General features: G+C 43.3%; 1 protein-coding gene and 1 long non-coding RNA gene across 4 annotated transcripts in view; one reads left to right on the forward strand and one right to left on the reverse strand.

The window, feature by feature from the left end:
* The window catches only part of GRAP2 (GRB2 related adaptor protein 2), a 311,259-nt gene that overhangs the window by 234,693 nt on the left and 60,836 nt on the right, over positions 1–15,730 (forward strand). For all 3 annotated transcript variants that reach the window (XM_073549594.1, XM_073549593.1, XM_073549595.1), the window contains one exon: positions 4,816–4,907. In XM_073549594.1, coding sequence (XP_073405695.1) covers positions 4,816–4,907 — 92 coding nt within the window. The remainder of the gene's footprint in view (positions 1–4,815; positions 4,908–15,730) is intronic.
* LOC141052360 (uncharacterized) overlaps positions 1–15,730 on the reverse strand; it is a 173,143-nt gene that overhangs the window by 61,473 nt on the left and 95,940 nt on the right. The window lies entirely within an intron of this gene.

The following is a 15,730-nucleotide window of genomic DNA, read 5'->3' on the forward strand; positions in this document are numbered from 1 at the left end:
AGTATAACACTCTGCTTTTTCTGGCAGTCCCATAGACAATAAATACAGCACTTCAAGAAATCATTTCAAGCTCTATAACATACACTCATCCAATATCAAAGTGACCCCAACATATATGGGAAACAGCTGGTAACCCTTCTTCAGTGCTATGCTGTCAAACACTATCTGCAATGTTTATCAGTGTTTTATGGCTATCTTTCCCTTTCTCTATACTAAGCTGTGATCCTCTTCTCACTATCCAGATTCGACCCTAAATGGCTGATGCATTCCCTACCACTGCTTTTATACAGGCTAAGATAGCCCATCCTGATTGGATGTGTTAAACCATGTGATGTTCTAGCTGCAAGGCATTATGAGGAGACCCGCCTAGCCACTCCTGTGTTCACAAGAGCCTTTTTCGGGCTGATGTACTCTTCCATGTTATGTAAAATAAAGGCAGGCATTTGGGGGATCTGAAGCCGAGAACTCACGATCACTGGGGGTCCCAGCAGTAAGACTCTAGCGCTTATCTAGTTATCCCTTATCTTTTTGGGGAAATAACAATTTAATTTCAGACAACTTCAGCTATTAGTGATCACTGATCTGAGTGATCACTGTTGATCTGCTCTGCCGCTTTTCAGCTATAATAATCTTTAGTCTCTTACTTGTCATTTGCATTTCTATGTTATACATGTCTTCTGGAATATTGCAGCCTTCTGCAAGTCTACACTTTTACCTCCCATTTTTTTTAGACAATGAGACACTCAGTAACCAAACTGCTTTAATTTCCCAAGACAGAGACAAGTTCAAGATTGTTCTCTCTTTCTAAAATGTTTTAAACAAATACAATTTCAGGTTATACCCTCCTTGCGCCTTTTTCGTCCCAGGAGAGCACAGCAATGTATAGCTGCAGGGATGAAATGAAATTGCCAGCTTCTCACCTCTCCATCCACCCTCTGAAAGCTTCAGTCAATTAACATAGAGTCAGAAACCTTGGTGTAATCCACAGAGGATACAGATAAACTGGCCTTGCTGTTCTTCTGTGCTCGGGGAAGGTAGCTTAATAGGTTTTTTTTATTCTACCATTCAGTTATCTAAGACCAGGGAACGGGGACCTGTTTGCTGATCCAATAGACTAAACATAAACGCGCTTGTTATTTCTCAACCTGTTTTGTCCAGCAACTGACCCTGTTGTGTCTGCTAAAGCCCACACGCTATTCGCAAAGTATTTTATCCAAAGCTAAGAATTTGTTAATGTCTCTCCTTCAGAAGGTCTACAAGATGTCTTGACAATGAGCGCAGATCTGCTGCGGCATACAATTGCAATAATAGAAGTAATAGAGATCTGTTTGTCAAAGGAAAGGTTATCACATCTCGCTCTACCAGAAATAGATCACAATCCATATATTCAGTAGGAAATGACCCTCGGTTTAGAAGCAGCAGATGACAGGAACTTGGTTCCCTTCTTTTTGTTTGAACCTTCAACTTCTTTTCACATTATTTCTCTGCAAAAAGGAAAACCTCTATCAAGGAATGAATGATGGTGTATAAAACACTTATGCTTCAATTACAATCTCAGTCAAAGCTTTTATTGTCACATTTTCAAAACTTTGCTGGACCCAGGGCACCTGTAGAATGTTGGTGTAATCAATGGAGTCTAGGTAGGGATTTGACTTTTGATACAAGTGTTTGCCTAAGGTGTCTTCTCTTTTGCGCTATCACTTGTCCTTAGCAGCAGGGAAGTGGTCCAATTGATGGTCCCAGCTTCTCACTTTCTGTAACCATTTATAGTATTTTATATTAGAGATTAGTCAATCTTTTGGAATTTGAATTCTCCAGCTTTGACAAATTTGCCCCCAACAATTTGATTAAAGGGAACCTGTCACTCCCCTAGGCGGTTTTAAGTAAAAGAGCCACCTTGTGCAGCACTATTGCAGCATTCTGTCAAGGTGGCTCTTTTATTTAGCGTCCCTTCCACCCCCCGAAATAATCATTTTTAAAATTAGTCAGACATACCAGAATTTTGACCGGGGGGCATTTCTTTCCCCCTCTGACACCAATGCCTCACATCTGTCATTCATTTCCTCCTTATGTCTTTGCTCCTCCTCTGTGTTCAATTCAAATGCTGGTGCCTGCGCTGTAATATATTTTCTTGGGCATGCGCAGTTAGCGCTGCCCATTCTCTCACATCACTTCATGGCCTGGCTATCGCCCCTGCGTGGACGCGCGGCCAGAGATCCCACCCCGCAGTGTGAATAAATCATAAGCGACTGCGGGGCGGAATCTCTGGCAGCGCGTCCACACCTGTAATGTTTATACAGTGTTTTATGGCTATCTCTTCCTATCTCTTTGACTAAGCTGTGAGCATACTCTAACTCTTGAGATTCAAGCCTAAATGGCTTGTGCATTTCCTGCCTCTGCTTTTATACAGGCTATGATAGCCCACCCTGATTGGTTATCCTAAATCATGTGATGTTCTATCTGCAATACATTATTACGAGGCCCACTTGGCTGCTCCTGTGGTACAGAGAGCCATTTCTGTTTGGTGTAAAATTCCACATTGCATTAAAGAGAAGCGGCATTTTTGGTGATTAACACAAATTTGAATTGCAAATATTAAAAAAAATATATATTTTTTTTTAATTCGACATGAATGCGATTCAAATAGAATCTATTCACTTCTTTCTACTTCATTTACATTACAAAAATTTACTTAGCATAATAAAGTGTAACCTGCAGTGTCACAGATGGAAAAGCAACTGAATGCTGAGTAAACTATTAACCATAATATATATTTAGCAGATGTCACAGATGGCAAAACACAGAAAACTAGCACAGTGGGAATAATATATTTTCAACATTGTACACTTAAAGGAAACCTGTCTGTAGCATTTTACTAAGTAATGTACAGACAGGGGCATATTGGCGCTCGCATACTGATTAAAATGACATCTCAGGTGAAGAACTCCGTCTGGTAGATTTTCTTTATTCTAGTTTTGACGTTTCCTTGTATTCATATCTTTGTGCATGGGGTGCGATTGTAGGTGGGACTGTGAGCAGAGTCTTCAGCTGTGTTCCATCCCCCCCATTGTGTGTGGGTGTCTTTTCTTCTTTATTTAAAATTTTCTAGCCATTAGATCAATCTGAGGAAGCTCCGCCGGCTGCTAGTAGTAATGGTGGGCTTGAGTAAAATGGCGCCGGTGGCACTGAGCAATCTGCTCTCTATCTGTGCAAGCGCCACCAGCCGCTAGGACGTTGCTGGCATGATATTTAAATAAATAAAAAGAGAGGACATGCAAACACAGGGCGGTACAGAACAAAGCTGAAGACCCTACCCATAGTCCCCCCGATACAGGAAGATATGAATACAAGCTTCAAAGTTTAAAGAAAATCTACAAGACGGATTTCTTCACCTGAGGTATCATTTTAATCAGCATGACAGCGCCAACCTGACACTGTCTGTACTTTACTTAGTAAAATGCTGAAGATAGGTTCTCTTTAACCCCTTAACCCTCGGAGGTATTTTAGTTTTTGTATTTTCGTTTTTTGCTCCCCTTCTTCCCAGAGCCATAACTTTTTTATTTTTTGGTCAATATGGTCATGTGAGGGCTTGTTTTTTGCACGATGAGTTGTACTTTTGAACGACATCATTGGTTTTAACATACTGTGTACTAAAAAATGGGGAAAAAATTTTTGAAGTGAGGTGAAATTGCAAAAAAAGTGCAATTCCACAATTGTTTTTTCTTTTACTTTTTTACTATATTCACCATATGCTAAAAACTGACCTGCCATTATGATTCTCCAGGTCATTATGAGTACATAGGCACCAAACATGTCTAGGTTCTTTGTAACTAAGTGGTGAAAAAAAATTCCAAAGTTTGTTAAAAAAAATTGCGCCATTTTCCAATACCCGTAGCGTTTCCTTTTTTAGTGATCTCGGGTCGGGTGAGGGCTTATTTTTTGTGCACTGAGCTGATGTTTTAATGCTACAATTTTGGTGCAGATACGATTTTTCTTGATAGCCCGTTATTGCATTATAATGCAATATTGCGAAGACCAAAAAAAGTAATTCTGGCGTTTTGACTTTTTTCTTGTTACGTCACTTAGTAATGACGCTATATAATATGAGTTTCACTTTTTGTATTGAACAACTGAAATAAATTAGCTTTTTGATGATATTTTAATTTTGTGAGATGCAACTGTAGGTCGCCCCTAGTTCGAGGGATCGGGGAGGTGCCGACAGTCCCTTGACTCTACATGACAGTCACGTTCACATGTTTAGTATTTGGTCAGTATTTTATATCAGTATTTGTAAGCCAAAACCAGGAGTGGGTGATAAATCCAGAAGTGGTGACGGGTTTCTATTATACTTTTCCTCTGATTGTTCCTCTCCTGGATTTGGCTTATAAATACTGAAGTAAAATACTGACCAAATACTGACCGTGTGAATATGGCATTGATTCATTGATAGGGAGAGAGAGATAGGAGAGTCACTGTCTCATATAGGTCTTTCAGGGCAATTGGAAGTCTTTTGAATACCTTATATTTCCTGCAAAGCAAATTTCCCTGCAAAATCCAGTAAATTAGAATTTCTAAATATTTATTTATCTCCCCTAATGACCAAAGATAATATGAAACTGTTTTATTTGCGGTCTCATTTGAATTGACAAAGAGGTATGGAAGAAGTAGTGCGTTTAACACTTATATATGTTAGTCTATGGTTACAGCATTGTTACGTAATTGTTTCTTTTCTTGCATTTTTCGCTGTGGTAGGTTTTTCTTATTGAAATAATGTGGGAATTCTATGTATATCTTATATTCATTTTCTCTCAACAGATCCTCGGTGCAGATGATAACTGGTTCAAAGCAGAACTAAGGGGCAATGAGGGATATGTTCCAAAAAACTACGTGGAAATGCAATCGCCAAGGTTTGTAGCGTTTAGCAGTAAATCCCACGTGCGCACACAGACAGTTGACTATAATGAATTAAAGGTTAAAGGGAACCTGTCATATACATCATTCTTCCCGGACCAGGGGGTAGCATTAATCAGAGACCATCTCTTGCATTACCAACATATACAGTCCTGTGCAAAAGTTTTAGGCGGGTGAGGACAAATGCTGCAAGATAAGACTGCTTTCAAAAATACAAGGGTTAACATTTTATTTTTATCAATCAAGAAAATGCAAAGTGAATGAACAAAAGAGAAATCTAAATGACATCAATATTTGGCGTGACCGCCTTTTGCCTTTAAAATAGCATCAATTCCTCCACTCGTCATTAAAATTGCAGCTCCTCAGAGATTTGGCATTCGGTGCACCTGAAGCAAGTGAATAGGAAACCATAATAATAATTTTTTTTTATGAGAACAGGCCACCGATGCGCACCCTTAAAACAAAGTGAAAGCAACTCCAGATAATAACAGATATCTGCACCCCATCTACAAAATATATCGTATTGAAATAATATCCAGGCTCCTGAGCACCAAAAACAAAACCTCAAGGCGGATAGAAAACGGTACTGAGCCAATAACAATACAACCAGAATCAAAAGTAGTGCCCCAAATATATAACGCAGTAATTGCGAGGGGCAATTCATCCACCAAAAAATCACTAAGAGTATGTGCAGACGATCAGGAAGTGTCAGCAGATTGGAAGCAGCACATGTCCACTGTGTCGAAAGCGCGGCCGTCTATTGAGCGCAGGTGAATCTGCATGTGGATTCACAGCGTCCAATACATTGTGCGGGTGAATTTTCTCTTTTGCAGAGACTATTGACATGCTGCGGGTGAGCCACGGGCATCTGTGGACGCATAGTGGACATGGGATTTCAAGAAATCCCATCCACTATGCTATAACAGCTATAACAGCTGGACGCTGCGGGTTGGACTCTGCGCAAGTACAGCGTTTAGTGATCGTGTGCACATACTATACAATAATACATAATATGTAACAAAAATCAGCAATAATTAACAGGAATCTGTCACCCCCGGACATATATATGACCTATTAATATGGGCATACAGGTAATAGAAATGTTACACTAGTCCTACCTGTATGCTCATATTAATGGTCTTATTGCTGAGAAATGTTATATTCTGTCTTTATGATAATGATTTCTTCCAGGCTCCGGGTCGTGCGGTGCCTGGAAGAAATCCCTGCCTCCTGTCTTCATTGTAATACAACCCTTCCTCCCATCAGCATCAGTTACGGCCCCGGAATCCTGCGCCTGTGCCCTACACTTCCTCACAAATACAAAACTCACCCTCCCTTCTGTTGGCAGTGCATTCAGGGAACCTCTGTGCACGCATCGGGGAGTCACTGTGACCTCTGGTGTGTGCTCCAATAATATGCTCTTCCCACTTCCTCCCTGCACAGTCATTGCTAGGAACCATGTGTACATGGCGATGACTATGCAGGGAGGAAGTGGGGAGAGCACCTTTTCGGCGCACACGCCGGAGGTTGCTGAAGTGGAAGTCGCCTGCACACAAGATCCCTAAATGCACTGCCCATAGAAGGGAGAAAAAGGTACTTATTGTGGAGGGAGTACAGGGCACAGGGTTTCGGGGCCGTAACTGATGCTGATGGAAGGGGGGTTGTATTACAAAGAAGACAGGGGGAGGAATTTCTGTCAGGCACCGCACGACTCAGAGCCTGGAAGAAATCATTAGTATAAAGACAGAATATAACATTTTTCTTTACAAAGTCGCACATTTTTGCACAACACATTTTAGCTCCACCAAACTGGCTGGATCTGGGGTGGGATGTCACAGCTCCTCTAATTCATTATGGACTGTGACATTCTTTATGCCAGAAATCTAACTCCAGTCAAGAACTGAAGTAAAATTTCTGAAGTGGCACACGAAGGTGCACAACACTTATCAGATGGTCCTGATTCTTTAAGATGCATGTTGAATTGGGGGCCTAAAATTTTTTCAGGGAGGCAAATCCACCAGATTTTTTAAGAGGAAGATGCTTTAGGAAACACAGGCGTGTTTTTTTTTTTCCTGAAGTGTTTTTTTTCCCACCATTTTTTTGGTCCTAAGACTTTTTTTGAAAAAAAAGTTTATTGTCTATTCAGCATTTTTGTAGCTTATTTTCAACTGTTGAAAACAAGGTAGAGAAATTATCTCCATGCAGCAATGAAGAAACCACTAGCTGTTTTTCAAGCAAACATGCTGTCAAAATGCTCAAAACGTATTTTGCTTATCTTCTGAGCCTTCCCACGGACTTGCATTGGACAGTATAGGCTATACATTAGAGCATCTTCAGAGCAGAAAATTCCTGAAGAATGGCCTATTAACTTATGAAGAATGTAGATGGCCCTAGTCATGAAGATAGTAAAAGTATGGTATGATGCAATGACCCATATATCTGTATGCTTTCTTCACGAACGAGTGATAGTGTCACTGGGATACCGTGACAGAGGGCGGTCTCCTCTATTTCAGGGGTCAGAAGATCACAGCTTTTGGCTACACGTACAACTGAACTGGTTGGATCTACTTTACTTTCCAGTTAGCTGTGCAGATTTTCCTTGTTCTTTTGTTGCAAGGGTTAAGCAGTTCTGTTTGTCTCTATAAGCTTTCCGTCCTGGGTTATCTCAGCTGTTCTGATTTCTCCACTCCCCTCTGATATAAGTACTCACTAGTGATGAGTGAGTATACTCATTGCTCGGGTTTTTGTCCTCCGAGTATTTTGGCGTGCTCGGAGATTTAGTTTTCGTCGTCTCATCTGCATGATTTGCGACTGCTAGACAGCTTGAATACATGTGTGGATGCCTGTTTGTTAGTGAATTCCCACATGTATTCAGCCTATCTAAAAGTCGTAAATCATGCAGATAAGACGAGGAAAACTAAATCTCCGAGCATGCCAAAATACTTGGAGGACACCCGAGCATGCTCGGGAAAACACGAGCAACAAGTATACTCGCTCATCTCTAGTATCACCTCTTAGTTTGGGTAGTGGCCAGTGATAGCTTGCTATACCTTGCTATCAGTATAGAGTTCGGTGTAGAGGTCTGAGCTGTGGAAAGAGAAGTAATCTAAGAGTCATCTTTGGAGATTGCTGTTTGTAAGTTAGCTTTGTGTATTGCTTTTCTTTGAATCTCTTTTGGTATGCCTAACCGTTCCTTTCACTTTATATCACTGTGTAGTCTGGGTGCACATTGAGTCATTGCTATTTATTTTACCCTTCTCTGTTTCCCTTTGTGTTTAGATCATAGAGCAGGACTAATGTTCCTGCTGCCCCGTTCACTAGCCAAAGCCATGCTTAGGGTAAGACAGGGATAGGAACGTGATTGCCACACAGGGTGAAAAAACCCAACTAGGAATGTCTGGGAGCTCAGAGTTGTGCAGGGCAAATTTCAAGGGTTGTCCCCTTTTCATAGTGGCAGTGCTTCCCTTCCCATTCATCTCGCCATGCGCCTTCTGGCTCCTTGGTGGAGTGTGGCATCCAGGGACTACCCCATATTGGTACTTGATATCTGCCGGAAGCATCTCAAGTCTCACCTCACCATCAGAGGGCTGATGAATACCCGGTAGAAACTAAGCCCTGCCCATCTGGGGAAAGCCTGACCCATCACGCAGAGGGCCTACACCCGCCAGCATGACATTATCGCTGGCCACTACCCAAGCTAAGAAGTGCGTACTTATACCAAAGGGAAGTGGAGAAATCAGAACAGCTGAGATAGCCCAGGATGAAAAGCTTTGGGAGACAAAAAGAACTGCTTAACCCTTACAAAAAAACAAGGGAAATCTGCACATCTAACTAAAAAGCAAAGTAGTGCAGACATGCGTGTAGTCGAACACTGCAATCTTCTGACCCGAGAAATAGAGGAGACCACTCTCTGTCACAGTATCCCTGTGACAAGTAGTAGGTGTAATAATCTGCTCAATTCTCCAATGTGCAATGAATGTAATGAGTGAATTATTGCTTTGGTTCATCAAAAGCAAATTACCAACACATCAAATGCATGTTATCAATTTCTCCTAATAGCGAATAGGTTACCGTATATAGGTCAAATGCGAGAATGAGGTGAACCAATTAACTTATCTAATTTCTCATACACTTGTCTGATACCTGTATAATTTAAAACTGAAGAAAATCTTGATTACAAAAATCTCTTCAAAATAAGGTTTTGTGGGAAGGAATTGGATGGGTCTTACTGTGTCATCGTGTCACTGGTGTATGGTAATTTTTACCATAGCAGAACATGTTTGCGAGTGGCGTAGTATTTTATGCAATGCCTCCATTGTGCTTGCTCTGCTGCTAATTGTATTTTGACTTCTGTGTTATTAGCGCGATTTCATTATGCAGGTAATGTTCTCGTTTAAGTGTTAATTTCACACTGCTACAAACAAAAGGCAATCTGAAAACACTGAATGTTTTTCTGAATTTCATTATGAACAATTTTTTTTCAAATGGTTACTCCTAATAGGCTCCTATTAGTACAGCAGTAAACAAGATACTATACAAGTGGCTAAATCCTATTCCATGAGGATAAAAACAATCAGGATTTGTTTTCTATATCACTGAAGACTCCACTTTCATTAGGAGACCAGGAGGTGGTTTTACAAAATACACACCTGACGGTGGCTACATTGTGAGGCTAAAAAAGTCTTGTGCACAGGGGCATCACTATAACGGATCAGGGGTTGCAGTTGCACCCAGTCCCTGATCCGTAGTGGTTTCCTTTGGCTCATATGAGAAGACCAATACTGTTAAAAACTCATGATAGTTGGGATTCAGGTTGGAGATTTTGTATTGGGGCCCACAAGCTTCGACTTCTTTTTCCAGCAGGAGTCAGGATGGCTGCAAGAAATAAACTCATCTACTATGGCTTGCAAAAAAAACTCATATGTCCATACATACAGGTGCTTCTCACAAAATTAAACAATCATCAAAAAGTTAATCTACTTCAGTTTTTAATACAAAAAGTGAAACTCATATTATATAGAGTCATTACAACTAGAGTGATTTATTTCACGTGTTTATTTCTGTTAATGTTGATGATTATGGCTTACAGCCAATGAAAACCCAAAAGTCAATATCTCAGTAAATTAGATTAACAAAAACACCTGCAAAGGCTTCCTAAGTGTTTAAAAAGGTCTCTTAGTCTGTTTCAGGAGGTTCCACAGTCATGGGGAAGACTGCTGACTTGACAGGTGTCCAGAAGGCAGTCAATGACACACTCCACAAGACGCGTAAGCCTAGTCATTGCTAAAGAAGCTGGCTGTTCACAGAGTGCTGTATCCAAGCATATTAATGTAAAGTTGAGTGGAAGTAAAAAGTGCGGTAGAAAAAGGTGCACAAACAACTGGGATAACCGCAACCTTTAAAGGATTGTTAAGAAAAGGCCATTCAAAAATTTAGGGCAGATTCACAAAGTGTGTGTCACGTGCCCCGTCCTGTGTGACACGGCCAGCAGGCCGGTAACTAATACAACAGGACACGGCACTTGTAATTGTCCAGTGTGACGCGGCTCGCAGGCCGGTCAATATTACAACAAGACAAAGGGGGATAGGGAAATATTTACAACGGAGGGCCCTGCAATAGGGAACGGGGAACGTGGAGACCTCCTGGACTCCCCTGAGTCAGTGTCCCTAACGCTCTTAATGTTCCCTATGCCGGTTCCGCACTGGGCGCCGCTCAGGAACCTGTAGCCCTGGCACACCCTACACCTATCCCTTGCTATGGAGCTCAGTGGCGCAGGCACTGGCCCCACCGCTGCACTAACACCAACATGAGGAAAAGTGACACATAGGGAAACGCTTAGCTTTGCTCTGATGCACTTGCTCCTGGCAACAGAGACCAACACCTGAGTGCATATTCCTCCACCGTGTCCAACATCTGGGTGCAGCTTTACAGCAACGTTGTCCAGCACTGAGTGCCGCCTTGGAGCAACAGAGTCCAGCACCTGAGTGCAGCTGTCCAGCAACTGAGTCCAGCAAGCTGAGTGCAGCTCTCAGTAACAGAGTCCAGCAAACTGAGTGCAGCTCTACACCATAGCTGCCACTACACCAAGCTTTGCAGGAATTCTTCACTGAAACCATAGCTGCCACTCCACCATGCTTTACACGAACTCCTCGCTGACACCATGGCTGCCACTCCAGGACTCTGAATGAGCCGCCCTGGACTCTCCTCCAGCTCCCCATCCAGCTCCTTCCTTCACCCAGGATGGTTGGAAAGCCCAACAATAATAACATCACCAACGTGAGTGAGCACTACCGACACACCTTTATAGAGCAAACACACCTGTTAGTGATTCCCGTGCAGTTACTCTAACCACCACCGGGGCAAACTATCTCTAAAAACACCAGTGCAATGACCATACTGGCCACCAGGGTAAAACTGTCTCTAAGCACAAGTGCAATGACCATACTGGCCACCGGGAACAAAACCAACCCTGAGCAAAACAGCTCACAGGGGAAAAAAGGTTACTTGTGCATTTAATCTGTCAGATCCACCCTGGATCATGACAGTACCCTCCCCTTAATGAGGGGCCTCTGGACCCTCAAGACCAATCCTCATCAGGGAACCACCTACAGCGGGGATGCCCAGATCCAGAGTTCACCCCAACCACTACCTGACACTTCAGGTTAATGACAAACGCACCGCTGATATTGGCAATATAAGTTCTGGAGGCACCACACATCTCCAAAGCGCCGACCTGGGGAACGAGTTATGTATGTGTATGTTCGGTATGAGCTGGTAAGACTCAAGGATGTTTTTTGGTGGCCACCCATACATGCTCGTTCACACACAGGTCTGGACCTGAACGTTTATTGCCACACATTCATTTGTAAATCTTCGGTGAACTCTCTTTGGGATTGACAACAGAGGCATCCCCCTGTGTCACCACACTCACACCCCCGCTATTCACCAAGGGAACACCACCCTCCAACCCTTTACACCATGAGGTCTGCGCCTCCCAGGGTTGGCTAATGGCGAGGGTTGAGACTGCCCCTACTCCCCCACAGCACACCTGCTGCTCACACCGGAGAGGGAGGGGCTTGGGATATGGAGGAAAAATACACTGCCTGGTCGTCTTCCTCCACACGACCAGGAGGGGGTGACTACTTCCTGGTATGGAAGATTTGACGTGAGCCCCACGGACTATAACACCAGTCTATTCACTACCAGGACATGCCCCTTCACCTCGGGGAACCCTAGACAGCACCATGGGGACACCAATTCCACCCACCAGTCTGGGTGCGTCCGCCTGTATGAGCACGTCCCGCTCCCCAGCAGCAACTCTAGGGGGCTTCATTGCCAGCCGCTATTTGAATTTCTGGTTGAGCCAGAGGGGAGGCCCCAGACCCTGATTACTGCTGCTGGAACTGCTTACACACCATGCAGCTCCTCACTCTCCTCAGTGAGGCCCAGCAGCAAATGCTCACAGGTCTGAACATGGCTCAAAGCTCACCAGAAAAAAAAATGTATGGGTTGGTGATAATGTCATGGTCACGCGTGGCTGGACACAGCGCCTCCAGCAGGGCGGATTTAGATGATACGCGTGACCCTGGATACACCGCCTCCAGTTGGGCGAATTTAAATAATAAAACGTGCAGCTGGATACGCCGCCTCCAACAGGCGAATTTCGGAAATACACGTATGTCTGGAAACCCCGCCTCCAGTAAGGCGAATTTAAACAATAAAAGGGAAAACCTGGGTAACAATAACAATGGTGGCCCTGCGATAGGGAATGGAGAAGTGGAAACCTCCTGCACTCCCCTGAGTCAGTGTCTCTACACTCCTAACGTTCCCTAGGCCGGTTCCGCACCAGGCGCCACTCAGGATACCTTTACACCCTAGTTCGCCCTCCACCTACCCCTTTCTAGTGTAATGGCCGGTGCGGAAACTAATCCCACCACTGCACTAAAACACACATAAGGAAAAGAGACAAAACAGGGAAACACCACTTAGCTTTGCTCTGTTGCTTACGCTCCCAGCAACAGAGCCCACCACCTGTGTGCATCTTTTCCTCTGACTGGATCCAACACCATAGTGCAGCCTTGCAGCAAACAGAGTCCACCACCTGCGTGCAGCTGTCCAGAAACAGAGTCCAGCATATGAGTCCAGCTTTCCAGCAAAAGAGTCCAGCATCATGAGTGCAGCTCTACACCATAGCTGCCACTACACCAAGCCATGCAAGAATTCTTCACTGACACCATAGCTGCCACTCCACTATGCTTTACACGAACTCCTCGCTGACACCACGGCTGCCACTCCAGGACGCTGAATGAGCCGCCCTGGACTCTCCTCCAGCTCCCCATCCAGCTCCTTCCTTCACCCAGGATGGTTGGAAAGCCCAACAATAATAATATTACCAACGTGAGTGAGCACTACTGACACACCTTTATAGAGCAAACACACCTGTTAGTGATTCCCGTGCAATTACTCTAACCACCAACGGGGCAAACTATCTCTAAAAACACCAGTGCAATGACTATACTGGCCACCCGGGTAAAACTATCTCTAAGCACAAGTGCAATGACCATACTGGCCACCGGGGACAAAACCAACCCTGAGCAAAACAGCTCACAGGGAAAAAAAGGTTACTTGTGCATTTAATCTGTCAGATCCACCCTGGATCATGACAGTGTGGACTGCTGCTGGAGTCATTGCTTCAAGAGACATCACACACAGACATATCCAGGACATGGGCTACAAGTGACTTATTCTTTTTGTCAAGCCACTCATGACCAATAGGCAACAACAGATGTATCTTCATGGACACCAGTTTGGCGATGGACCCAGAAAGGGTTTGTTCATTTAACAAGTGGTTGACTGACGAGAACGTCATGGTGTAGACTCATTTCAAGACTCTACTATCCACTGATCAGGAGGAAGAACTTCAGTTTGTCTACAATACTTCCAAGGTGATAGCTGGTCTTTCCAGGCAGAGAGAGACTGAGCAATTCAAGGATCCAGTTTCCACGCTCGTTTTGGTCTCCTCTGATCATGTCTTGATGGTGAAAAGCATCCTAGTCAAGAAGTAGGTGGGAGATGTACAGCTCCTTCTCAAAAAATCAGAATATCATCAAAAAGTTAATATTCTTCAATTTTTCAATACAAAAAGTGAAACTCATATATTATATAGAGTCATTACAGAGTGATCTATTTCAAGTGTTTTTTCTGTTAATGTTGATGATTATGTCTTACAGTCAATGAAAACCCAAAAGTCATTATCTCAGTAAATTAGAATACTTTATAACACCAGGTTGAAAAATTATTTTAAAATCTGAAATATTAGACTACTGAAATGTATGTTCAGTAAATGCACTCAATACTTGGTCGGGGCTCCTTTGGCATCAATTACTACATCAATGTGAGCGGCATGGAGACGATCAGCCTGTGGCACTGCTGAGGTGTTATGGAAGCCCAGGTTGCTTTGATAGCAGCCTTCAGTTCGTCTGTATTGTTGAGTCTGGTGTCTCTCATCTTTCTCTTGACAATGCCCTATAGATTCTCTATGGGGTTAAGGTCAGGTGAGTTTGCTGGACAATCAAGCACAGTGGTACTGTTGTTTTTACACCAGGTACTGGTACTTTTGGCCGTGTGGACAGGTGTCAAGTCCAGCTGGAGAATGAAATTTCCATCTCCAATAATCTTGTCGGCAGAGGGAAGCATGAAGTGCTCTAAAATTTCTCGGTAGATGGCTGTGCTGACTTTGGTCTTGATAAAACACAGTGGACCTACACCAGCAGATGACATGGCTCCCGAAACCATCACTGATTGTGGAAACTTCATACTAGACCTCAAGCAGCTTGGATTGTGGCCTCTCCACTATTCCTCCGGACTCTGGGATTTTGATTTCCAAATCAAATGCAAAATTTACTTTCATTTGAAAACAACACTTTGGACAACTGAGCAACAGTCCAGTTTTTTTCTCCTTGGCCCAGGTAAGTTGCTGCTGGTGTTGTCTATTGGTCATGAGTGGCTTGACACAAGGAATGCGAGACTTGTAGCTCATGTCCTGGATACATCTGTGTGTGGTATCTCTTGAAGCAATGACTCCACCAGCAGTCCACTCCCTGTAAATCTCCCCCAAATTTTTGAATGGCCTTTCCTTAACTATCCTTTCAAGGCTGCGGTTATCCCGGTTGCTTGTGCACCCTTTTCTACCCACTGATCTTTCCATTAATGTGCTTGGATACAGCACTCTGTGAACAGCCAGCTTCTTTAGCAATGACCTTTTGTGGTTTACACTCGTTGTGGAGTGTGTCAGTCACTGCCTCCTGGACATCTGTCATGTCAGCAGTCTTCCCCATGATTGTGGAGCCTACTAAAACAGACTAAAGGGCCTTTTTAAATGCTTAGGAAGACTTTGCAGGTGTTTTTGTTAATTATTATAATTTACTTATTCTCGAGTCAATAAGTTTTCCCAGTTTTTTGTGGCAAAATTAGGTGCCTTGGCTTATACTCGGGTCGGCTTATACACGCGTATATACGGTATTTATCCCAAAGGAAAAATCTTTCTATGATACGGTTCCATAGTGAGGTCCAATCTTATGTTCATAACTTCTATGGACTCCATTACCCATTGTATAAACTCTGAAGGGCGGACACAAAAGAGGCCCCTTTGCAAAAACAATATATGAGCCTTTTGCAGTCCAATAGCTCATCATAATGCACAATTCTACCTACTGTGGAGCTGGAAATGGGCCCCCTTATCTCTTGGGCCCCTGTGTGGCCAAGGGGTAAGGGGGCCTAACAAATGAACCAATGGTATTTCCACCCCCTGAAGTTCTGT

Source organism: Dendrobates tinctorius, unplaced genomic scaffold, assembly GCF_039654945.1.
Source record: "Dendrobates tinctorius isolate UK_male_01 unplaced genomic scaffold, ASM3965494v1 ptg000159l, whole genome shotgun sequence".
Classification (NCBI taxonomy): domain Eukaryota; kingdom Metazoa; phylum Chordata; class Amphibia; order Anura; family Dendrobatidae; genus Dendrobates; species Dendrobates tinctorius.